This window comes from Solea senegalensis, linkage group LG11 (assembly GCF_019176455.1).
Source record: "Solea senegalensis isolate Sse05_10M linkage group LG11, IFAPA_SoseM_1, whole genome shotgun sequence".
Lineage (NCBI taxonomy): Eukaryota > Metazoa > Chordata > Actinopteri > Pleuronectiformes > Soleidae > Solea > Solea senegalensis.
In genome coordinates this window covers 10,159,925-10,187,480 of record NC_058031.1, presented here as the reverse complement: position 1 = coordinate 10,187,480, position 27,556 = coordinate 10,159,925, and the positions used below count along the sequence as shown (strand labels likewise).

Here is a 27,556-nt window from a genome sequence, read left to right as displayed (position 1 = left end):
CCTATAGGCGACTATCTAAAACACTATCAATGCCATTTCAGATTACTATTGGTAAAAAAAAATAATTAAACCCATTTCATTTTACTTACATGTCACTATTGGTCTAATAAAAACTTGTTTTGAATTAAAAAAATAAAAAATGATTAACCCCATATAATTTTATTTTAATGTCACTATGGGTCTAATAAAAACTTGTTTTGAATTAAAAAATTAAAAAATGATTAAAAATCAATATATTTGGGTCATCTTTCTCTGGAGCGTCAGAGACGTCTCAGCCTCAGCGGGTTCAGGGCCATAGCTCCGGCTGTGATTGGCCAATCTGGGTGATTGACAGCTCGTTTTAATCATCAAAGCCAGCACAATCAGGCTGCGCAAATACGTCTGACATAGTTTGACGGACATTCGCGCTTCTCCAATCAAAACAAGCTAATGGCCGTCTGGAATGACCAATCAGACCAGGAAGAAGCCCCAGAGCATGCTGGGAAGTCTAGTTACCAGTTAGAAGCGGTTTTGTTCCGGTGAAAACCGCTTGTTTTGCTCAACAACACAGGTAAGACAACATTTCTGGTTGTATTTCTTGAAAGTGAGTTGTTGTTTTGCTCTTATTTTGTGACTGGACCCGTGAGTTTTTGTCGTAGAGTGATATAAATGGTACCATTGTAATGTGAGAAGTCGGGCAGACATGTTTTTTTCAACATGAGGATGCTGATTCTCTGGTGCCGCTTTTAAATGTTTATGCTGTTATGTTGTTTTCGGCTTGTGTTGGTTTGATTACTTGGCCTTTAGTCTGTGTTTGGTGAACATAGGACTGTTTTTAGCTTTTAGCTGAGTTTCTGAGCTTTATGTGGGTATGCAGCATGTTGATATTGATCAGAGGTAAAATGTGCCTTTGATTAATGTGCGTTGCAGTGAGTTTTTTTGCCCCCGGTACTGGGGGGTACCACGTGCGATAAACAAAGCACAACAGTACATAATCCTTGTCATGTCTTTATTTACAATTTTAATATTTATTGCGCTCCCATTTTGGTAAAGACAGCTTCACCAAAACACAAGATGAGAGATGTCCTTCTCATTTAGTCGTGATTAAGAAAAAAACGTTGCACTGTGTAGAGAACGTAACAAAGATTGTGTTTCAGCATGGCATCAAATGACTCTGGGATTTGCTGCAATAAAACTATTTCTGTGCATAAACTCTAACTTGCAAATTTCTGTAACCGCTGTTAGAAACATTTGATGTTTTCTTTGTATTTCTTTAAAGCACTTAAATGTAACGTTTTGTTTTTCCTAATGATTTAAAAGTCATATAGTGATTCCTGTAAGTGGACTCTTTAAAGGACAACTTATAGCACTGTGAAGAAGTTGGCTGGACATGTTGGAGCTGCTCCTCACCTCAGAGTTTCAGAGAAAAAAACAGGACTATGATAGAAATCGTCTGACCCCGGCCTGTTCGGGTCACTGACAATAACAGTGCTTTAAATCAAAGATGTTTGGGAGCTGATACTGTCTGTTTTGATGAGGCCCACATGGCCGTGTTCAAGCCTCTCAAGCCTCATCAGTAAATTATGAGCAACTTCACACTGTAGTATGTGACATCACCATCAATAAATTCTCATCTGTAACATCATTTATCATCACAATTCTTGATCATTACACACAAGTTGTTACATTTTCATTAATTATCTGATGTCTTGACCAATTGTGATTTGTTTTGAGGTGGTCGACATTTATTTTACTCATGTCGGCACGTTTTGAAGGGGGGAAAAAAATAGGAGGGGTGTCCCTTCAAATAACATAAAGTTACCACCATTAAGTTGTAATCATACTAAAAGTGTGGTCCAGTGCTGACAAATTATCTGTCTGATAAACAGAGGAAACTAAGTGTTACAAGTGAAGTTATTTTAGACAAATTATTTGATTTTGTGTGATGTTAAAGGCAGCTGGCAAACTTAATGAATGGGGGGAAAACATCAAAGTAGTATCTAAAAACAAATCTTGACCAGCTTTAACACGTTTTAAACAGCAACTGATCATGTTAAACAACTTAACCCTCTGTGTTTAATCTGTACCTATCATATACCCATATTTTTAGTTCAAATTTAGGTTCAACCACCTTGAAATGTGTTACTATGCTGGCTGACTTTTGTAAATGTATTGATTTACCAATGCATGCAATACTTTGTTCTATTTGTTGGGTAAAAAGCCAAACATTTATGTCCAGTCTTTAGGAGGTTTATACTCTTTTTACGACCTATTGACCTTCCAACTCTTTTCCCTCCACTGTAGTAACTGCTGCCCACCAGTCTGTCTGGGTGCTTGTTGCTCGCTGTGATTGTTAAGTATCAATTTCCTGTGTCACCTTTTATGGGTTTTATTTATTTGTCTGCTCCTTCACGTGGAACCAAGCCCGGGCATCGCTCAGATAGATGGATTATAACTCAACTGCTTGGACTCATCAATTTTGGATATTTGACTTCCGGAATCTCATACAACTGTTACTGTCACATAAGTGCACAGCATTATCAAGATCGATGGCATTTTAAATGTTTCCCAGTTAAGGATGATCGGTGATAATAAAAAGGTGTGTTGGTGATGAAGGTGCCTTAGCTGCACTGTGTGTGTGTGCGTGTGTGTATGTGTGTGTACAGTTTGCTGCTTCTCTCTGAGGAGCTGAAATGAATGAACTTGTAATCACAAGAGTAACCCTGCTAAATGTCACATGTTGACCGTCATCGATTACCCTGGAATTATTTAACACCCAATGGCTTTATTACACAGTCTAATCAATGCACACTGTCTTTTCGTTTGTTCTGTCATAGAAAAAGCTGCATGGAAATCACCGGTTTATTGGACACCCTCATGTTAGGACAGTCGAAGACAACTGCCGTGCAATAAATCACACAAACATGTAAGTGTGCATCTCTGTGTGCAACATAGTATATAATATTGTCTCTTCTGTGTGTAATAATATTCAAGATCACCTTTTTGTTATTGTTTTAATTAAACAATGTGATTTTATCTTAGCACATGCAGCAGCAGGTCCCCAAACCACAAGGAATTAAAGAAATTTTCCAAGAAAGAGTTGGAACTGTGACATTTGATTCCAGACATGCCCTTTTCTGTTATTGTTTGTAATCCTCCCTGAACCTCAATAAACCTGAATTAATAACTAAGAAAAAAAAACAACTCATATTGCACCAGTGTCACTTTTCTGTTGGTATTCAACAGTCGTTTGCTCGTTGCACACTCATGTTCAGACGCCCTAAGGCAGGTAACTCCATTTTAAGTTAAAACTCGTATAAACATAACGTCTTGCATACTGTGATTTGATCGAATGGTGCCACAATAAAAATAGCTTTGAATATCATGTATAACATTAAAGCAGGAACAAGCTGACACAGAATTCAAATGTGTGTGTGTGTGTGTGTGTGTGTGTGTGTGTGTGTGTTAGTCAAGGCAATGAAAAATAAAGTGATTTATCTTCTCAGTAAAAAGAATATTTTGAAATGTTTACTGATATTGTAAATGTGTTGTTAACATCCAACAGGTCTAAATTCAGGAGGATTTTCCTTCTTTAACAGCTCCAAAAAATAATACTTTCTGCACCTCAAAGGAAAACTAGTCCTTTATTAATATGGTTTCATTTTCCTAGCAGTGTTTTGCTATTAACCATGATTAACATGCACAGTAGATTACTGATCTCCACTGTGAACAAGCAGGGGATGTTTAAGCAGAAAGAAAAAAAAAAAAAACACTCCCTCTCTTTCCCTGCAGCGAAAAGTGCTGTATGTGGGAGAATATTAGAGAGTGTGCTGCAGTGATGAACATTTCCTCCTGTTTCATGTTTAACCCTGCTCATTTCCCACAGTAAGAACTCCGGAAACACACAAGTGTGCACAGCAGCTTGGGGGGAAGATGACTGATGGCTTGTTGTCATGATGTTTGGGATTCTGCCGACTCGAAGCCTCTTGGCTCAGTGAAGCTGTGAAAGCGCTGCAGTACATACTACAGGCCATTGTTGAAAAGTCCTCATATTAGCGAGGCATTGCTTCATTGTCACAGTGTTGAGACTGTGCGGAAGGCAGTCGCCTGTAATGTCCTCGGCCATTTGCACAGTAGTAGCGTTGGATTGATGATTATGGATCATGCACTGTGACAGATTTCATACCATTCAACAATAAAAGTAAGACCAATCATTAGACTTTCACACAGTGAGTAGATGGATCTTTTGTTGTCAAGTGGGATTTCCCTGGATTGTGTGTGGGCTGGGTATACACCCAGGTAGATCTTACTTCTAACATCACTATTTTTCAAAAAAAAACGTCAATATTTGAAAAACACTGACATGCTCCATCAATCATACAGATAGCCATCTTTCAACTGGTCAATGTGCCACACTTGAATATCTGTTTCTGCTTCTTCTTCTTCTTCTGTAGCTCTGCTCTGTCCCCATTTCTTCTTTTACTTTTATTGTGTTCCTCAGCTATTTTACAGCTCTGTCCTGATGCCACATTGATGAGCTTGAGCTCCATAAACACAGCATACATGGCTGTCACCCTCCCCTCTCAGAGCTGCATTAAAGGCAGTGACCTCTCTGACTGGCGGTGACAGTCGTCTGTCAGCGCTGGTTAATTCCCAGTCCTGTTTGGGTCAAGAGATGACACATAATGAAGCCTGACAGTGTTGGAGGGCCAGACAGGGGTCTGGTGTCAACAGTGGCCGCAGCATCATGTCAGTAACAGCATCAGCAGCAGCAGGATGAGGGTTCAATTCAAACCATGGAGGTAATCTGAGCTGCGGCCGAGCTGATCCCTGGGCCTCCACTTCCCATTGACACACATCCAAGCATGGACGCAAAACAAATTAGCATCAGTCAATATCCTCTCCCTCCTCCTGCCTCCTGACACAGCCGCCACCATGAGTGCTGCCATGTTTGCTTCACCTCCAGTCAGAACAATAGACACAATAGTGAACATGATGGAAATGCCTGCACACATTAAAGAGGATATGTTTAAGGGTGGAGTTTTGGGGGGGCTGAGAAAAGCATTTCAAGCCTACGATTTAAATTGTTACTTGTGACATCTATATATCACCTGAATTCAGATTTATTTCTCTTTGTTATTTCAGGTGAAATGTGTTCTCGGTGATGCAAGCTGTCCAGAGAAGCGGAGCCTCAGCTGAACATCACCTTCTTTCTTTTTTGTTTGTGTGCTAAATGTGATCATATAACTTCTGCTGCATAAAGGTGCGTGTGCAGTGATGTGGAACAACACCTCACATATGCTAATCAAACATATGGCACTTCAAGGAACAAACAAGGATTACCGTTCTTGTCCTACAAGATAAAAAGGTTACTTGGTTTTAAATGTGATTTGAATGCGTCCGAGAGCTATAATGGGCTGAGGCTGTTTCATTTTTTTTCCTAATTCGTTTGCATACGAGAAAGCAGAGATTGCTCACACCTGTTTTTTTTCCCTCCTCCTTTTCTTCTTCCTCTTCCTCTTCCTCCTCCTCCTCCCTCCTCTCTCTCTCTCTCTCGCCCACACTCTGTTGAAAGCCATTACAGAAATACAATTTCTAATACCTCCGCACAGGTCTTCGATCGACTGCAAACAAATTTATATTCAGGCGGTAAACAGAAAGCTGCAGAGATTTATTTATTGAGTGTGGAGGAGAGAAACAAGCTAGCGCGTGAACCCTGAGTAACCTCCGAGCTGACATGAAGATGGATCAGTGCGCCATGCAAATGCACGGAGAGAAGGGATATATTGCACTCAGTCATTCAGCACATCGCTGCCTGTAGAATCCCATTAACTCACACAGCTGGGACCATATTTCTGTGTTGTATGAATGCAGTTAGAAGTTGTTCATTACGCTGAATTATATTGTAATTACTGCAGACTTAAAAGACGCGGCGAACGTTATTTAAAAATAAAATAAAAAAAAGGATAAGAGCAGAAACGTGCAATAAATTAAATAAATTGAGTTTATTAATGAAATGTTCATTTGTGAATAACAATAATTGTATACGTTTATTAAATTATATTATATTAAATTAAATTATATTATAGATTTCGGGAAAATGTAACCATGTAAGGCTTAAATTTAAGACGTACACAATTGAATGTAACATCGTTGCTTAAAGTTGATTAAGTGGATGCTTCAGTGATAGTTTATAATCCCGTGAGAGACAGTCACGTGACAAAAAACAAAACAAAAATCAAGATTTTGATGTTTTGACGTTTCACGTGTCTTCAATATTCCACAACTTCAAACGTGGATTTCTATGTAAATGTAAAATACCATCATTTTTAATACAGATGGAGAATAAAAAAATCACTGAATGTGTTTGGCTCATCAGCATCATTTAGCTCTTTATCTGTAATTTAAAATGTGAGCAGGTGTTTAACCCAGTGACAGGTTCACCTCTGCACTGCCTCTGGTTTGTCGGGCAGGCAAATTAAGTTGTTTGCATTTTGTGTCCCGTGCACATGTGTTTATTTTGTCACTCCTGCAAGTTTAAATGACATCATTTAGCGTCATTTATGAAAATTAGGCCACTTGATCAAGTCCTGAGTGAACAAAAAAAATTGTTGAGAGGAGCACAATCCTGAAAAGTGATTTTTGGAACGTTACTGAACGAGAATCACATCTTCTCTGTCACTTACAACTTCTTGATCTCATGCTCGCCGAACCATTTTTTTGTATTTGTTCGAGACTAATTACAAATCTGCTGCCGCTGAACTTCTAAATACTTGCTGTCACGACCTCTGACCCCATTAAGTGTGCCTTTCTCATGACCTATGGCCTCTGCTGAAGAGGGCTTTGGGTTTTTCAAGAAGCCTCCTCATATTTGCATAATCCATTAGCTACATCAGTGTAGGCCAAACTGCTGGGGGTCTTTTTTTTTTTTAGATAAAAAATATTATTTTATATGACCTAAAATATATACTTCCTTGTGTATTTTGACGTCATGGCCTACATGAACAAGTGAGAAACAAATAGAAACTCTCACTATAATGATGATGATGATGATGATTGTGATGATGTTTTTAGGGGCAATAATATAATTAAGGTTTTGGTTAGAACTGCAATTTATGAGACTTAATCACAAACTGTGCAGAAGTGAGAACATTCAGAAGTGAGGACACAAGTATGACGTCATATATATATATATACATATAATACATATTATTATTATTATTATTATTATAATAATAATAATAATAATAATTTTCCTAACAAGGTGTTAATTTCTCTTTTGTCTTCCCCCCCCTTTTGTGACGACTTTTCAGTCTTGTATTCGTTATTTTGTATTGTATGTTGCTCACAAAACTTAAATAAAAATATTTTTTTTTCCTTCTTATTAAAAAAAATGTTAAATCTTCCAAGAACAAAACTTAATCTTTATCTATCTTATAGTAAATCGAGATCATTATCGACCAATAACGTGATCATGCTCTTGGCTCTGTCGCCCAGTTCTGCCTGTGTTTTTGTTGAGGCCTAACACGATGCTTCACTCATTCGGACACCATTAAAATGATGACCTGTGAAGACAGTCTCGCATTTGCCTGCTCGCTTTAATCAGCGCTGTGCTCCCTGATGACACAGATGTCCAGCTATTGGCCAACATCAGCAGGGCACGTCATCTCCATCAATCAGGGACCTGCTGTTTCTCCTCTGAGGAAGGTCCCCACGGTCGTCCAGCCGCCTGACCATGCGTTTGTGAATGCATGAGAGGCCGGGCATGAAGTGCACCCGCGTCCAATGAGTATGCAGGGAGAGGTGATAATGACTTCCTATCAAGAGTTAACGGCCGAAGGGGAGAGAAGAAGCCCACTGTTCACCGGCTGCTGCCGAGCAAAAGAGGTCATAAAGCGGGACCTGTGCGCCAGGACTCATCCTGAACTCTGCAGCCGTGATGAGGGGAGAAAACTGGAAGTGGCTTCAAGATTTAATTCTCCGCATCCTCACTACTTAACTCTCAACAACAGTTTAACTCTGTGCACCTCCTCTGTCAGCCCCCCTCTGCCTCCTTCTCCTCCTCCTCCTCCTCCTCCTCCTCCTACTCCTCCTCCAGTGTTTGTGTTTGAGACTCTCGGGGGCTCCTCCACACCGGCCTGCCCCCACTCGTCCCGTGTCCCCTGGCGGTGCAGGGCGCAGGGGCAGAACTCTCCAAGACGCGGACACTGTGAGTCAAAGGACGGCGAGACGGGACCTGGCGATTTTATGTCACTTTCAGACCAAACTATTCAAATCCACTCTTACAGTGGCCTCAACACTGACGTCGCCGTCCGAAGTTCGCTCAGATCAGACTCTAACATCATGGCTGATACGGATGAAACTTTTGAGTGGATGAGAATAAAGAGGAGTCTGCACAGGGCGGGTAAGTTTTTTTTTGTTTGTTTGTTGTTGTTTGTTTGTGAAGGGAGACTGAAACGTTTAACTCGAGATGTGCATTTGATGGTCTAAATTATTAACGTTTGATGAAAGAAAGGAGTGAGTAACTTCTTTTCATAGTTGCCAAAGTTAGGTCGAAGTTTTCACCCAAAGCTGCAAGAGAGAGAGAGAGAGCGAGAATGCTGACGTGTGCTGCGCGTCATGGTGCACAGTTTCCTCTGTCAAATAAGCTGAATATTTAAAAAAATACAAATACATAAAGTCCATTTTCTTTTTACAGCAGAGCAGACGCATCTCTAGCTGTTTACACGGCGCCAGATTTGAATACACAACTGTTCAATGTTAATGTAAATCTCTCAGGTTGTTTAACATCTTTGCTCCACCTCCTGTTACAGTCAGAGTCCGTGCTCAGAAGCAGGGTGAGGTACAGTAAAAGGCCCGTTCAGCCTCAGCGTGTAAACCCAGAAAATGATCAATTATTTACCCCTGCCCTTACTTACCATTAGCTTTTGAATAATGCAGCAGACCACTGCCTGTCGAGACTCACAGGAAGTTGAGTAAAACTTACTCTTGTGAGGCTGGAGAGCTCCCTGACTATTGATTAGTTGTCTGTTTGTAATGAAAGCCCTTGTGTATTGATTTCAGTTTGCAGCACCTTTACATGTGTCCACCTTTTTAACATAATTGCTGTCACAGATCATCATTTCCCTGACTGATGAGTCCTGGGCAGAGAGCCCACAGAAGGATACACATCCCAGATGATATTATAAAAGATACCAATAGCCCACTAATGTGAGAAATGCCTATCAATTTCCAATTTTATATGAGTTATATGGATCCTCCATTTGATCAATAGTGTCAGAGGGGTGACTGGACACGCTGGCGTCTCATAAGTTTTAAGATTTAAGATTTGCAAGTACAGAGGTCTGGTCTTTTTGCTTGTTGGTTTGTTTGTTTGTTGGTTTTCCCCACAGAGCATCTGTGTTTGCTGTAAAGGTGGCTGTTGCTGGCCCAAATGTTTAGTGACCACAGATGCATGTTGACCATTATCACAGACTGTGGTAAAAGGCCGGAGATTCACAACACGCCACACGACTGCTAAATTCAAATTCCTATGGAAAATGATGTTATTGCATTGCATTGCAAACAAAAGGTCACACCAACACCTGTAATTTGACTGCATTGCTGTGTGTGACGCAACAAACCCTAAAACTGCACACACACACCCAGACTAGAAGGGGATTTAATGTGCACTTGACAAACTGTAACACATTACACCTCCATAAACATTTTCCCGACGATGCCATTGTGAGAAAATCAGAAAATAACATCAGATCAGTGACTCTCGGATGCAACAAAAATAACTTTTTCCCAGCTTATGGCTTAATGCCTGCTCAGAATGCAGATGAGTTGGTAAACTTTCCCTGATGATGCCCCAGTGAGGGAGGCAAAAGGTGAAAACAACAACAACAACAACCTTCGTCTGGTCTTGAGTCGTTTTATTCATAAAACACATTAGCCTCCCATCTGATCCGAACCCGTGCACTTGAGGAAGCCATTTGCTCACACACACACCCCTCTCCCCCCCTCCACACACACACACATGCACATGCAGAGATGTCTCCTCGCAGAACTCTGAGTATCTTTGTAACCTCTCTCTGTATCTCTCCGAAGGGGGATCATCTGTAGGAGTAACTCATTAGCACTACAGTGTAACTCAGAGAAGAGTCATTAGTGAAAGTACGCTTTCTTCTGGAGGCTGTATCGGTTTTGGCACAATACAAAGTCTCGCGTATTCTTCCATGTTGAAAGGTCTTCACAGACCTGCTGTAACCTGATCTCCTGGCTCACTGTGTATATTCCCAGTGCGTCATTCTTCAATTATGCTTTGACAGCACCTGAATTACTGTGGGCTGGATGCCCAGATGACTGAGGCAATGTGTATTGATCTATCCCCTTTCTTCTTCCCTCTCCTTGGCTTGGAAGGCCCCTCGATTCCCTGTGCTGGCTGGCTATTTTTAAACGTGCAAGTCATTCCTCAAATATTTAGTTTGATTCTTTTATGCCTTCTGGCTGGCATCAATTCTATTATCTTTAGAGCCATTAATCAGAATGTGCATGTGATTTGCACTCCTGAAAGCTGAAGTTCTTAATTACACACAGCTTCCCCCTTGCATTGGTTCTTCATATTCTCTGCCCTCTAATTCCCAGCCTTGGTTACCTTGACATTCATTTTCTTAAAACACAGATGTCGACATTTATCCTATAACTGACCTTTCCATCTGCTGTGCTTTTCCAAGTGGCTAGAGGCCTGTTAACCTTCCTCTCTATGAGTTGTGGTAGGACACATTGGACTACACCTGGCACACTGACTCCATTATGCTGTAGCAGCGGCACATTTTCTCAGAGGCAAAGACACACTGGCGACCACTCACAATGTCAGCGATGAAAAATCAAGCTGTAGCTGCGGTTCCTGTCATTCATTGCACATAAGTAGCACAGATGATACTTTAATGTGTAACCCTGCAACCTCAGAGGGAAAAAAGGGAGGCATTTGTCATTGATACAGTGTTTGAAAGGATTTGTAAACTGTTAAACTGTCACTGGCAATGAAGGGCTTAAAGGGAAATTATTAACGATTCTGATGAATACAGTTAATGGACTGTAAAGCTGCAAAGTTGTTTTAAATGGCTAAATATTTCCCTGACTATACTATCACACATATCTGTAAAATACAGCACCGACTGTTTTTTTTCTCTCCTGTGTCTCAGACCTTATCATGCATGGGTACAACGTCCCTGCAGTGATGTGATGTGTGAGGTGTTTTTGTTTTTCTGGCTTTATAGTTTGTGTTGTTGTTGTTACACAGATGTTCTTGTCCTATAAGTCCATGTCTTCCCTGCATATGCACCTGTTTTATTGCACCAAAAAAAAACATTTTGCAATGTGCCTTTAGGCTGGTGCTGAAATTGAAGTAGATGTTGCAGAAACAGAAAAAGTTGACTGCATTTGTTATATACCAATAAGTTATATATATGTATATATATATATGTAACTATTATATATATAACTTTTATATAAATTCATATTTTAAAGGTTTGATATATATATATATATATATATATATATATATATATATATATATATATATATATATATATATATATATATATATATATATATATATATATATATATATATATACATATATATGAATGAGTTTAAATATTCGTATTTCATCCATCCATCGTATCCATGCTGCCAAACCTGTGACGTTTATTACATTTTTATTATATCATCAAATGACCTATATATGCAATCAGCTGCATCTACAGTGAGGAGTTTAATTTATACAGAAGTCACAAATGTTCACAAGAAAGTCATAAGTGACCAGACTTTATTATAACATAATGCTGTTTTCATTTCAGTAACTATTGGATGGATGTAAGTCATTTTATTTGGATGGGGCTTGTGCTTCTTTTTAACCTCACTGTTTCCATGTCCTGTGTTGCAGCAGGAGTCCACATGACCTGCGGGTTCAGTGTTGTTGGCTCGGGTGTCGAAGCTATGAAGGCTGGAGTAAGAAGCAGCGGCAGCAGCAGCAGCAGCAGCAGCACAGTCTGCGCGTTGGGTCATCCCAGCACGGTGACCGGGACCCCGAGGACCAGCTTCAGCACCAGGCAGCTGACCGAGCTGGAGAAGGAGTTCCACTTCAACAAGTACCTGACGCGGGCCAGGCGGGTGGAGGTCTCCTGCGCCCTGCAGCTCAGCGAGACGCAGGTGAAAGTGTGGTTTCAGAACAGACGCATGAAGCAGAAGAAATTACAGAGGCACGGCTTTTTCTCAGAGTCGGGGCCCGCGGCTCTGCACTCAGACACCCCGGACACCTGCCTCTCCTCCCTGGGACCGACCTCACCGAAACACCTGCCCCTGAACTCCTGAGCCGCTGGAGCAGCATCAGCCTGCACCTTTTTCATCCGCGTTTGCATCGGTTTCACTGAGGCTTCACCTCTATTTGCTTACACCACGATGGATGATTATTACAAGAAGCGAGCAATGGCGAAACTTCTTCATGCAACAACGGGTCAAAACAATCAGTCATCCTCGCCGGCCTCAGACTGGCGCTCTGATTTGAATATTAAAATTCAAGTCATTACATTTCGCGATCCCATCTTCTACACAATGTAAACGACGACATACAAACTTTATATTGATTGTGAAGCGATGCAGTGTTTATTTATTTTGTACAATTATACAGGAACAGACCGTGAATATATTTATTTAACAGGACATGGTGTGTCTCTTTGATTTGTTTAAAAAACAAACATGTTTTGTTTATGGTATACACATATATATATATTTATTTTGTCGACATATGAAGATTATTGCACGTGTTAAAAACAGATATTCCACTAAATCTCCTTAGTTAACTTCTGGAAATGTCTTTTCCTGTTTTTTTAAATTTATTTTTATTTATTAATTTGTTTGACACAATGCACATTTATTACCTGGTATGTTAGCAGATGATTATCAGGCCAGTGTGGAGGAGCTCAAACGCTGCTCTGACGCTGTGTGCAACTTATTCCCTCCTATATTGAGGTTTTCATTATCCTCAGTCTATAAGGAAGGACTAAAATGCCATAATTGACTCATGGATTTATTGGCCGCTCGTATTAAGACTATTGATCCGTGGTGATCCATCTATTTGAGGCACAAATCTGGGAGCATTTGCGCGAATCTGTAACTGCGCGTAAATGGAATGGAGGAATATCACAATCGGGAGTTGTTGCGTCTTTTATTACTCCTGTATGTGCGTCAGGAAAAAAAAAAAAAAGATAATTTAGCTTGAACACTCATGCGGGAGAGCAGACAATAAAACGCTGCCTGCGCTGTTTTTGCACAGCAACCAATAAAAAAGTGCGGCCCCTGCAGTTGGAGCAGCTAAATATTCCTTCCAGATTCCCATCTCATCTCATAGAAAGTAAATGATTATAAAGCTCGGCCCTTAAACACTGCTCTGTTCCCGCCATCACACGGTGCTTCTATCATGTTAATGTCTCTTTTAATATCAAGACACGCTCCATCAGACACATTCATTTCATGTGTGGGAATATTTTTATTTAGCTTTCAATTAGCGGTGTTTGCACGGGATGTGAAGGCTGCTGATGCCAAAGGGGATATTAATGATAACAAGGCGTTTAACTTTAAGCACGTGGGTGGTTATAGCTTAGAAAATAAAAAAAGAAAGTATATATATATAATTTATAAATACAATCACAATGTATCATTTAGAACGTGCAGCATATCCTTTATGGAACGTGAGCGTAGATAAAATATGGAGGAGTTGCAAGGCCAAGCTAATATATGCACTTACACCAGAGTTCACCCCTCACCTCTTGACCCGTGTCTTGCCTCAGGACAACGATGACCCGGTCAGCGGCTCACAAGCAGATAGACGCACCATTCATGTGGGTGACCTCGAACTCTGAGCTTTCCTTGTTTTATTTTAGTATTATTTTTTGTCTTTTCTTTTCTTTCAACAAGCGCTTTTGTTCTCGGTGGTGTGTCCACAAAATAATATTTCATCGAGCTGAATAGGAGAGCGACCAGGCCATATGATAATTGCTCATATTATAATTCCATACCAGGCTATATAATGAATTTTTTTGTTCGAGCTAACCCAATTTTTGCCCCATCTCTTATTTTAATAAGCGAAAAACATGCCACTGGCTCACTTTATAAACTCCTTTCACCCAATTGTTTTTTTTGTTTTTTTTTTAGACATAAACTTCAGAGCTATTTTTAATAGAAAAAGTTGAAATATTAAAGTTACTTAACACTTAATATGATTCCATGCCTGAGTCAGTGTAAACAAAAAATAGAACTATTCATTATATGCCCCCTTACATCTTTCATACATATCTGCTTGGATATTTATTTAGAACTTCAGACATTAATCCATCCCAAACAATATCTTTTATAATGTTTTTTTTTTAAATCGTTAATATTAACAGAAATATAACATTGCAGCGTCTGACAGTACAAACATTTAAAAGTTTTATATGAGAGTGATTTCACATGCAAGCTTGAATAATGTGTTGAACCTCGTTTATTTTAAATTTACATTTAACTACAGCACACACTCACACACACACAGAGAGACACACACACCATTAAGGCTGCCTTCTCTAAGCAAAACAGAACAAATTGGTATATGCTGAACAAAGTGTGACAATCAAACGTGGCTGTGTTTCAATGCAAATAATGTGCACACACGACGACGATTAAACAAAGCAAACAATCAATGTAACAAACAAATTATCCAAAACCTTGTGAATACAAAAATAATCTCTCATGTCCAGATTTCCTGCTGAGAAGTGTGTTCAGTTGACCTTGTTAGAAACTCTTTTATCATCTCGTGCAAATATGTTCCCTTGCCACAAGGTATACTTGGAGTTACAGGTTGTAGTGAGCTCAGCGGATGCTTGCAGCAGGTGTGCACTTTTTTTTTCTTTTTTTTTTTTTATAAATCCAAAATGACTTAATCACAGTTTCTACAAAACAATAGATTCAGTCATGGACACAGAACAAGAATGGATGGGAGTGTTTAAGTGTGCATTTTATGCATGGGATGAGGGTGAAACTAAAGTTGAATTTATATTTTTTGTTTTTAGTGAACTATGACTTTAATTTCACTCTGTGGCAGCTTCTGCATTTGCCTCTCAATTGATGAAACCATATTGTTTGTTCAGACCTGACATTTAGTTTGAGAGCGTTTGAGTGTGACTCCACTCTGATGAATCTGTGCTCTTCTGTAAATCCCTCCTGAAGACACACTATGGGCTGATGAGAGTGACAGCTGTGCAGTGCTCATGCACCACAAAACACATGGTAAATGTGAGAAATAATGACAATATTTCAGATCTATTGCACAATGGAGTCATCTCAAAACTGAACATGTTGAGGGTTATTTTGTATCGTTACCTCCTTTAAAGGCATGCATTTGTTTATATTGATTATTGATTATATACATTTCAGTTATAATGAATCCATTCAATCATTATAAAAGAAAGTTTATAATTTTTGTTAAAAAACACCTCAACTGAGATATTAAAGTGAAACAAGTGTTGTATCAGTTTACAGTGAATTGGTCTATTGACAGTTTCTGTTATTTCTCATGAGGAGTGGTGTGTGTGTGTGTGTGTGTGGCATGAGCAACGGTTTAACATGCAGCTTACAGAATATCTTTTCAAATGAACACATTCAAGTGGGTTCCTTTTGAGCTCCTTGTAATGAATGCCTAGTTGCCCTAAAATTAACTTTATGCATAATATGCATGTAATATCCTTTCCAGAGCTCAGGGGAATGAAATCAATTGATACTTAACATAAGCTGTGTCTAATATATGAAGCTCAGTTGTTGTTGTTATTCATTTGAATTTTCTCTCCCATTTTTTTAGTTGTTCTTGCTCCTCCACTATTCACTCTCATTCACACAATTTGACTATCAAACAATTGTGGTCATTTCAAGAAAAGTGTGCACCTGTGTGCACTGGAGCGAGTGAGTGTGTGTGTATCGGTTGTGAGTACAATTACACAAATATTTGTTTTGTTCCTGTATGTGCTACAAATTAAGTGCTATAAGAAAGATACAAAGCACCTATTTGAATAATTGTTCACGCATGTACACACACATTCACGGGCACACACACTCGTACATAACACATTCTGACAGAGCTGCAGTGAACAACGTGCACACCAATCCAGTCCTTGCCTTTCCTCTCCTGCTCCACTCCAGGGAGCAGATGTTTGGGGACAGCTTACAGCCTCAGCGAATTTGTGTGTACAAAACAAACAGCAGCACTCAGCACTTCTGGCTGCAAAGGGAAACGCGAGAAAAGGGGTGCATGCAGAGGTGAAAGTGTGTCAAGGTTGTGAATCTGTTGCATTGGAAAACTACCCGTTTCTGGAGACATCTGGTGCAGTGTGTCAGAGAGAGTGGTGCAAGGATAGCTCCGTCCGTATCACCTACCCTGGCATCATGCAGCATCAGTACAATCAACCAAGGTGGCCCCACTCCATATCTGATTGTCCCTGACCTCCCCTGTGCCGCTCCCTCCACTCACTAGTTTGGGTTGCCCTTTCAAAAGTTGCAGACAAGCACAAAGTGAAAGGAAAAGGGGAGAAAAAAAACAACGCAATGAGCCTTTACAATATGCTGATACAGCATCTGAGGCATCAGTTTTAACCTAGGACCAGCTATGCTAATGATGTCATAAATATAATTTACTGATTTAATGTCACCGGTCCTGTGCTGCTGCCAGTGCGCTCTACATTTTGTGATAATGGTACTTTTAAAAATATCAATGGAAATTTACCAGTGGCCTAAAAGTCATTAAATTAGTAATTATGGTTACACTTATGGTACTATAGTAGGGTAACAATATGGTAATAGGATGGTAGTAACTCACCAATGGGGAGGTATTTTAATACCATACCAACTTCATTCTCCATTTCCAGCTTTGTAATGATAACAATGACTTAATGTGGAGATAACATTATATTAATATCATATTGCTTACAAAATGCACCCTTCCTTACGTCCCACACACATTTACTACTACTCGGTACTAAACTGTGACGTGAAGAGTTAATCTAATAATTGATAGGGTCAAAATAATAGTGATAATGTTCCACAGACATAAATGAAGACATGTTAGTCCTTCCTTTGAAGGTGTTTACAGTTCATCTTTAACCACGTGTGGTTGTCAAGATGTCGCTCGCAGTCTTTTGTAAATAGACTCAAACACACACTCTAATGTCCGAACACGTGTGCAGTAATGCACATTTTGACCTCTCATCAGTGTCGTACAATCCCTAAACAAACCTTCATAAATGAACCTTCTGATGCTTGTTTGTCTGAACGGAGGCAGATCCCCCCCCCCTCCTCTGCCCCTGGGGTGAGGTTGCCATAGTGACAGATTCAAAGACATATGGAGAGAGAAGAGGAGCTGGGTTGAAAGGGTGGGGCTGAGGTGGGGGGCAGAGGAGAAAGGGATGGGTATCGTTTTTAGGACGTTGGCGCTCTGTCTTTCAGATTCGTCTGTGCGTTTCATCTGTCAGTCAGCCATCCGTGTCAGTCTGCTCAGTGAGTGAACAGTTCATGAACTTTTCTCAATCAAGTCTCTGTCGGGCGCCATCTTGACTGTATTTCATCCCAGGAACGATTGATTCTCGTGTTCACGGCCCAAAAAATTTGATATCTGCAGTGGCGGCACTGGAAAGTAACTCTGTGTGTAATACTGAAGGCTGTGTTCAGCTTTTTTGCAAATACTTTCCACTTAGTTGTCGACACTAATGACTAACAGCAATAGCACAACAAACACAGATGTTTTTGCTCCTCATACAGATGTTCTTGAATTAGATTCATATGATAACCCTTTGAGCCAACACGAGGACAGCTTGACAATGAACATGAAGAAAGGGAGAGTGGAGACGGGTGAGGGAGAGAGAGAGAGGGGAGGGGGGAAAGAGGGTAGGGATGAGCGACCATCAGGACTGGCCTTGCTGTTAAAAAAAAACACCTTTTTATCAGCCATTTTATGCAAAATGAGAGAGAGCAGGTGCTCAATCAAACCTCACGCCTACTGTTTTATATTTCATCTTCACCCCTCCCAACGCTTCTCCACTAAAACCTTCTGTGTGCTCTTCCCTCTAACTTGCACCTTTCTTCTCCTCCTCTTCCCTCTGCCAATGTCATTCGTCTTTCCTCCTGCCTCTCCACAGCCTGCTCTCCAACTGATATGAGAGAGTGACCCAGTAGGCCCTCAGGGGTCAAGTGATACAAGGTCATTGGCAGGTCATCTCTGCTTACTGGCTGACCTTTAAAAGGACTTCTGGAAGGAGCCAATCAGGTCTTGCTCCTTCCACCCTAAGGCGGATCCCCCTCCCCAGCTCATCAGCAGCCTGTGTCACATGACCAGGGTGAGGTGTCAGAGGGAGGATGATTAATGATGCTTTTAGTACCTGTTTAGAATGAAGCTGTCCACACTGCACTGTAATTACCCACTCCCAGGCGGCAGCTGCCCAACATAATTGCTTTTTGTTTGTTGACCTGGTTTATTGAGGAGAAAGATGGCTTTGGCTGGATTAGATGGTGCAATGTACAGTATACAGAGGTGAGCATGAACGTATGTTTAAAATGTGACATCAGCATCAGCTATAAAACAATGAATAAGGAAATAAGTGTCTTAGCATCAGTGTGCACGCAGAACGGAGAGGCTCCCAGGAGCACATGCTGCATATACGTGTCTTATAAATGTCTTTAGCTCCATTGTGTCAATCAGGAAACACCGGGACACAAGGTCAGAGGCTGCCGTCGACCTCTTGCGCAACATACCTCTGAAATACTGTACAAGAATTTAACCGCACGGTTGAGGAGGGGCCTGTTCAGTCATGAATAATTTATGTCAACATCTCAAAACCACATGTGCAGAGTTGCTCTGAAAATTCTGAACTAAGTTCAGAAGGTCAGTGGAAGTAATCCCGCCCCCCCACCCCCCCTTCTTTGGCTACACTCCTAAGGCAAATATGAAAATTTCAGTACCTGCAGCGCAGTGCCACGAGAACAGTGACAATGAAACCTAGATAAACAGTCCCTTGTTTGACCTATGGGGGAGCATAAATTCACTGCTCATAAATCCTTGAGTGTTTCAACTCTGGTTGGCGCGTTTGCCGTGCCGCTCTACCCAGACGGAGAGAGGCAAGTGTCGGGTATCAGTGCTACTGTATGAGCAGCTTTCATCCTGCTCCTGGTTCTCACATAACTCAGTCCTGCAGCCTTTATCACCAGCTCATAAATAACTAGGCTATCGCCTGATAATGTCCGCTTAATGCTTAGTCAATAAAGCCCACAGTAAGAGGGGCCTTTTTTAGCCTCTCTCCTGTACATAAACATAAACAATGCAGTAGATTGATGTGATGGGCAGGCTCTTTCCACACTGGGACAAAAAAGGCAGCGTGTGGGCCCAGAAGCTGAAGGTGGGCTGTGGGGCTGCAGGTGTTTAGAGGAGATAGTGGGTTGTAATGAGGGGGCTGCAAGAGAAGGGCTGAGTGGATAGCCTTGACTGATCACCTGTGAAAGGCACATACACACATTTACACACAACACAGACTCTAACGCACAAAGGTATATATGCACATACACACTGTCTCTCTCGCTCTCACACACACCCACACTCACACAGACGCCATCATTAGTTAACCCATTGGTGTTGATGTCTGCTGCACAAAAGCTCATCCTCCCTATCTGAAGGGCATTAGTGCATTATGATAAAGAGATTCCCCAATGAACTGCTTTTATATCTTGTTCTCATTTCCTATCTTTTCTTAATCTATTGATACATTTGCAACAACAACCATGCGCCGCTGCCACAGAATTATACCCAGGGATGTGAGTTTCATTGTTTTGTTCACATTGAAGGGACAGTTATCGACCATTGGCACTAGTCATCAGACCATCCAATTCCAGTGCGGCGCCAGGGGCAGCTGTAGTCGGTGTGATGGCTGAAATGGGATCAGACTGAGCCCTGGGGAGACAGAAGAGACTGACAGGGATGTTGCGGTGTTGAACGAGGGGGCTGATTGTGATCCATGAGTTAGTATGTGCTGCAGCACCTGGGCTTGGAGCAGCAGCTGGAAGAGATGGGCAGGACGACACCGACTGGGTTCAAAATAAGAGGGATGATCCAATCGGCTCATATTGACATACTTGGTGGGGAACAGTCACTGGATGGGTTGTGATATGAGCGTTAATCTGCACACATTTTGTCAGGCTCGGCTCAGCCCAGACGAAAGATTTGGCAATTTACAGAGGGGAGCAGAAAACCTTTAGGATGGTGAAATTGTGACATCCTCTGAATATTGATTTGTCACCTGGCAGACTTTTGTTCATCTTAGATTTTTACCTTTCATTGTCACCGAATAAATATATAAATAAGATTGTCTGTGACAGAAGAATTCAAAGTTGTCGTGCAAGGTGAAGCTACAAGGAGGTCTGAAATAGAATTTAAAGAACTTTCCTCTTTCAATGTTACTTGTTAATGCAGATAAATAAAAATAGAATACAGTTTTGACCTTTAATTTTCTAAATTCCAGTGGCATTCACATAAAAAATGTGGACCCATGTCGAGCCATTCACCAAATCCACAAATTAAATTAACATATTGACGGAAAAAAAGTTTCTCACAAGAACAAAACAAAATATATCCTATTATGTATTTTTACTTTGGTAATGAATGTATTCTGGTATGCTCTAGTTTCTTTAATTTATCATGGAATTCTCTTTAATGACCAATTCACAAAGGAGCCAAAAAAACAAACACAGCAAGACCATGTTAAGAATCACTATCCAGAAAAAAAAAATTAATTAAATCATAATTTATGCACAACAAGTACGGCAGAGTAATACAGATTAATGAGTGGCCACCCAACCTTGAAGTTGTGGGAAGAGCTACCCGCTCTGCTTACTAGAGATGCTAGTTGCTTTTAGCGTAGCTCCCCTCTTAATATGCTAGAGCATTAGCAGCAGCAAAACAGCTATTTGTCAACAGAATACAAAGAGATGGGATCATTACAGATGAGTTTGTCTGACTCTGGGTAAGTAATACAATAAACTTATTTCATCCAATGTTGAGTAATGCACTTAAAAGGAATATTCCCATCATCTGTACAAAAGCATCACTGTCATGCACTGCTCATGCTGGACTTCATTTATCAATATTTGCTTCAGTCCAAAAACACTAAATGTGTTTTTGCAATGTCTGTGTAGGTTCTTGTGATTTGTGGATTTTGTACAATTCGTGTAGAATATTGTTACTTTGATAGAAAATAATGGCTGTTAAATAAACTTAAACAAAAGCCACAGAAACCTTTGTAGTGAAACTGAAACTCAAATCCACCAACTCATATTTCACCTAAAATGAAAAATTGGGTGAAGAATTTGGTAAAAAAAAAATGGCGGCAGAGTGAGCAACCATTTAATGACCTATTATGATTACCTAGAAACCTCATGCCACAGACTTCATCCTTGGCAGGTGCTGTACCAAAAGGGGAGGTGGATCCAAGAGTGTGTTGGGGCAGGGGCCAGATTTAAGGGGCAGGTGAGTGAGGAGGTTCCCACAAACCAGTGGAGTCACCGCTCTGAACATTGCGGCAAATGAATCTCCCGAGTAATGGAGACAGAACTATTGCAAAATTAGGAGAGACATTAACTGGGGTATCAATAAATAAACCTCTAATTAGGAAAAAAGAAGCGAAGCGGAGCAAGGGCAGCAGTACATGGGGAGAATATCAATGGCATGTTCACATCTGTATGCAGGCACAGCTCTCTGGTGATGGGGCTGTGCCTCATGGGGGCTTCATCAATGGCTCACCCATCCATTCCAGACCTGCTTTGGTGGAGAGTTTGCCCACTCTTTGACTGTTCACCCAAAGCAAACCCTCCCTGCCCTTCCAACATCCAAGTGCAGCCCCCAGTTTCTCCACCTTCTCCTCTCTTCTCTTCTCTCCTCCTCTCTTCTCAAGCTTATCTGCACAGTGCCCTGAGTGTGCCGCTGTGCTCTGTGACTTCACCATGATTGATTGTGGTATGGGTCCTTCACTCCCTCGGTGAGAGAGAAAATGGAGGAGGGATAACAGGAGAGAGGGGAATGGGCAAAGCAGAGAAGCCTGGAGAGAAAGCCTATGGTGGGTAAAAATGAAACAGGGGGAGTGTTTGGGTTTGTGCGTGTATGCCCACATGTATGTGTCCCCATCTGTTGGTATGCATGGAATAGACAACACTGACGTGCAGTGTGTTTGGGGGAATGAATGAAGATAAACTGTGAGTCAGCATGCAGGTACGTATGTGTCAGGATTAGTTGAATGTGTGGCCAGCAGGTGGATGAGGAGGTGCAACCAAGGTGTTGGTGGAGGATGGAGGGGTGCGTGGCGCTGACCGCTCCCTGTCTCTCCCCCTCTGTTCCCTGGAGGGTAATAAAGACTGATGACACTGATGCTGTGCCATCCGGCTCCACAGTCTCCACTGCACAACCATTTGCGCCATCATTTATCCCGCTCCCCCCTCCCCGCTCTAATTCTGCTTTAATAACCGCCAGCTCCATTCATCAGTGTATTGACGGGCATGACAGGCGGTGCGGCACACACTAACTCCCTGCCCTTTACTCGCTCACAGCTGGGGTCAGTGAGAGGTCACACAGTCAATAATCACAACACACCTCACTGTCACCTTGGAGCGACTGCATGCCCTGCATATCTATCCTCACACATGCCCAGACCCCTCAGTGACTTAACTGCTCACAGACACGCAGAGCAGAGGAAGTGTTAATGTTGCTCCACTGATGATCCAAATATGTGACTGTGGACTCAGAGGAGTCTGGTCCATTAAGCCAAGTTGTATATTTCCAGCTCTGCAATGTCGTAACGAGCACATGACCCCCGGAGTATTCATTCTTTCAACTCGGAAGCAAGTCTGTCAAATCTATACTTTTGTTCTGGAGGGAAAGGTGTGTGGAGGGAGGGTGGTCACAGTCATTTGTTACAGGTGCAGCCTGTCCCTCTGTCTCTTTGGGTTGAGCATTCACCTCTTCATATGCAAAACATGTCCTGTTGTCCTCTGACTCTGGCACAGTTAACTGCTGTGACACATTTTTTCTTCATTTCAGCTTGACAGTGACATTTATGTTCATTTGCTCTGCGCAATTTAGAGGCATCTGGAGTGGCCGTTTCCCCTCTTCTCTCCTCCCTTACCTCTTTCCTCTTTTTTTTTTCTTCTCTCCTGACAAAAATATTAATGCAGATTTGCATGCCACAGTGAGTAAGCCCTTGATGAACAGTTGGATTTTTGGGGAGCACACGGTGGAAAAACACCTCTGCAATTACACATGGCAGGAAGACTGACGAGTAAAATGGAGTCCACTGTTTTTAGATAGATTACAGTGTGTGTGGTCCCCATAACATGGAGAAAATCAGTGGCACCGGGAGCCGGCACCCGTGTCCAGTCTATGAATCTTGAGATGCAGCTGAGTGAAGTGGTGCTGGGAGATGTGCTCCTGTGGGGATTTGAACATGGTGCACACTGCGCTGGGCCAAGTACCACCCTTCTTCCTGTCATATGATTTATCCCATCTTGTACAATCTATAGTCCCAGGTCTTGTGACCACTTCTGCTCACACACAAACACAGAAGTGCAATTACAGAGGGATGAATATCAAGGCCCTGTGGGGCACGCATGTGCACATTAAAAAGGAGTTAGCAAAAGTATTCCATATTTACTGGCAAATATGTACTTTTCCTTTTTAAACCGCACCCCCCAAAAAGCCTTGTTTCACCTATTCTGGCCAGACAGCAGCAGCAGCAGCAGCCAGGGGTGTGGGTGCTGAGGGCTCTAATCCGTGGTGCAGGTCCCATCGGCAAGGATCATTGAGCTAATTAATAACATGGCACAGAGAGGGATGGCAGTCATTAAGCAGCCACGGCTGTGTGTGCGGAGATGCTGAGGGCTTCTGCATGAGAGTTTGCAGTGTGTGTGTGTGTGTGTGTGTGTAAAAGGGAGCGTATGAGTGGGGAGGGGGCACTGCAGACACAGGGACTCACTCTGCCATGCAACCCTTTGATTCATAATTCACACAGGCCACACAAACATGGAAGCAGCGCACTATTATGCAGTCAGGCGCACATGCACATTACACACGTAGGGCATAGGTATAAATGAATGCCCTTTACCCACACATATAGAGTTAACATAATTTACTGTAGTGGAACTTCAAGTACACTCAGATGAAATTATTCAAGGATCAAACGGAGTGCAGCTGAGCAAGGTTTCCCTTCCTCTTCAAGACAACTCTGTGTGTTACTCCACTTAGACCACACTGTAACTCAGACACAACCAGAGCTGCACAGTGCTCCATGGGGCTCTGTATAAACCACTCCACTGCACCAACAGAGCCTATCATTTCCAGTCTGCAGCCATATGTTAGGAGGTGCTGTATACATCGCCAATATTTACTATAGGCTAGGGGACCAGAAGGCTAAGAGCACTTAGTTGTGTGAGGCAACCCAATAGCTCAGCCTGGGCTAATGAAAGGAAACAACAGGAGCAATTAGCAGTGTAAACAAACAGCTAGCAGAGGCCCCAGTCTCCAGCCTCCCCCCTGACAGCAAAGGGACTGGCAGCCTGGAGTAGGAGGTAATTGGGAGAGCTAGGAGCCGAGACAAAATCAATGGCAACGCATGCACAGACACAGCCCGATTACTCACAACCCAGCATCACAGCCCCTGGGACTCAAACACTACGTGGTATATAAGCAGGTTTGACCCTGCTGAGTTTACACTCACCCTAAGGAGATGTTGCTTGACTGTTCCTTTGTAGTTCAAGTATGTATACTCTCAAACAGCCAAGATTTATTAGTTGTTCACATGGACAAAATGACAGAGACACACACAAACAAACAAACAGGCAGAGAAAGTTGATAGCTGACACGACACATACAAGCATTGCACTTTGACCACTGACCACACAGGGCTTTAACGACCTTCCCCTCTGTCTAATTGATCTCATATTGGTACCATTTATGTGTCTGCCTGTACACTAATGTCTCCTGATCACTCACTTATTGGGAAGCATCAGTGTCTACAGTGCGACCATGTGGCTGCAGCCTGCAGACAGTCGCGCAGAGGCTACGGCCACGTATGTCTCCTCCTCCTCCTCCCTGAGTGGAGCCGCAGGCCAGAGGGGCATCACTAATGCAGGAGACTGGCTAGGACATCCACTCTGCAGGGCACACTCTGCTGCAGGCATGGGGCTTCTGCTGTCTGAGTGCTGGCCAAGACAGTAATCAGCAAGAGAGACTTTCCTGCAGAGTTTTACAAAAGTCTCCCATGCATCCATTATGGGATGTTTTTTTTTACAAACACAGGTTTTGCCTGAATCCAGGATTGTTGGCCCTTGAGAAGTAACACAGCAGGGATTTATCAATCTATCAAAAGTAATGATCATGTATCATGAATTGAATTGCCTCTATGCTACTTATTTATTTATTTAGTTATTGTATATATTTTATTAATTGACTTTGCATTCACAGTGAATGAAAATGAAAGCAGAATTTCACTAGCTTAAGGAAGAGCTCATCGTGAAATTATATATATAATAATCAGTCGTAATATGCAGTCACAAGTAAGCGCACCTGAAATATAAAGAATCACATTTAAATATCCCAAAAAAATGTCCAGAACTGGTAGCCTGGACCCTTTTCACAAGACTTTATAGACCAAATAATTAATCAGTAGTGACAAAGTAATTGCCAGGGACGCAACTATGTGACCGCATGCTGACTTAAGAAATGTCTTATTTCTATTGTCATTATCACCTCTTAACTGTCAGTGATGAAGCCGGATAGTATCTTCCTCTGCTATTAGGGCTTAAAAGTTGCATTACTTTACAGCATCAGCATCAACTGCAAGATGTGTGAGGTAAACTGTGGGACTTGCTGTATTTATTCATTTCAAAGGGGATTCCACATGGACACGCACTTAAAGCTTTGTCGTTTATGAATCAGAAAATTTGGAGGGCATTACATGCATCGCCCACCTCAGCGAAATTTCTGATTTAGTGGTCAAACAGATGGATATTTCTACCATTAGTCGTCATTATTACTGTAGATTCTACAATACCGCCTGGTCGGCTCAGTGGGGATTATGGGCGGTTATGAGCAGAGTGCAGACAGAGACAAAGATACCATCTCTACCACATGCAGAGCAAAGTGGAGAGAGGAATGCAACCAGGCTCCATATAATGTTAATACAGGAGACAAGGCAGTCCCATTCCGCCATACTTAACAGCATTCTCAATAACAACATAACAACAGGATGCTGGATATTGTCTACACACACACACACACACTGACTGCCCTCCAAATACCAGTGCATTACTGTCCAGGCGCTCATTGACAGAGCTGCCACTCACCACAAAGATGGATGCTCCTCCTGGGACTATTTCAAACCTCCTTCATTGACTAATTTGTTTTGCTGATCTAACTACCTTTGAACACAACACTGAGGTGAGTGTGCGCGGCCTTAAAGTGGAGGACACGAGTGTTTTGTGCATTTGTTTTAAGCCAAAAAGTGACCACACTTTCCATTCATTTGCCACTTGTATAACATACTCACGGGGGACTGTTAACAGCCGGTAGAGAACGGTAAAGGCCTCCAACCAGTCTTTACTTCCACTAACTGTAAAGTATAAGTGATGGTCTGTCTCGTGAGATGTTGTAAAAATATTTCCTGTTGCTCCTTCATACATGTTTCCCCTCTAAGTTTCTTGATTAAAAACATGTAAATGACTGGGTTTAAGATTCCAGCTTCACCGAGATTTACATTAAACCAAACAACCTTGGAAATCTGCATTTTCGTTTGTTGTGAGGATGAGGCTCGGAGATTCTCCAGTCACCGGTCTGTCTGTATTCCACTTTCCACTTCACACTCCCAAAATCATCTACATTGTCTACATCATCTCCCACTGGAGAATGTCATGACCGTGGACAACACACACACACACACACACACACACACACACACCCATGAACAGAGCATGCGGCATTCATCACACACTCCCAGCCATGTCGATAGTCGCCAGGCTGAGCAGGCTCATAATGAATTTGAAGAGTTGCACACCTATAGCAAAGTCATTTACTTTATCAGTCCGATAAAAGGAAGCGATAAGATAGTGGCTCGGCACTGTAAGAGTATCAGCCTTACTCATTCATCTCACCAACATCTACAAATGGCAAAGCTCATCACTCAAAGCAGCCGCACTGAACCTTTATCTATAGAATTCAAAAAAAAAAAGGTCTAATATCTCATAAGTGTGTGTGCTTATGAAACCCATTATTTCCATATCATTATCAACGTGAGTGTCTGACTGCCATACTAACAGGCTTCTGCCGGCTCTCTGTTTCTATTCTTTGCTTCTGGTCCAGGCACTGCTGGGAGAATACAGGTGCAAATGTGATTTGGGCCTATTCCTCTGTATTCCTCTTATGAAGTTGACCCTCTGTAATTGACACAGACACACTGGCAATTTGATTAGCTCTTCCTGCTGCTTG

The 27,556-nt window shown here is 41.8% G+C and overlaps 1 protein-coding gene across 2 annotated transcripts; it reads left to right on the top strand.

Annotated features, from left to right (window-relative positions):
• The first annotated feature begins 479 nt into the window (after nt 1–479).
• Nucleotides 480–12,666, top strand: hoxc1a (homeobox C1a). 2 transcript variants are annotated; one of them, XM_044038504.1, is made up of 6 exons: nt 484–550; nt 2,284–2,578; nt 2,817–2,905; nt 5,125–5,242; nt 7,609–8,383; nt 11,912–12,666. In XM_044038504.1, the coding sequence occupies exons 5-6, from the start codon at nt 7,765–7,767 to the stop codon at nt 12,337–12,339; spliced, it is 1,047 nt and encodes a 348-aa protein (XP_043894439.1). In that variant the 5' UTR covers nt 484–550; nt 2,284–2,578; nt 2,817–2,905; nt 5,125–5,242; nt 7,609–7,764; the 3' UTR covers nt 12,340–12,666. The 2 variants fall into 2 exon arrangements, with proteins under 2 accessions (XP_043894440.1, XP_043894439.1); XM_044038505.1 differs by lacking the exon at nt 2,284–2,578 and having other exon boundaries at nt 480–550.
• The last annotated feature ends 14,890 nt before the right edge of the window (nt 12,667–27,556 follow it).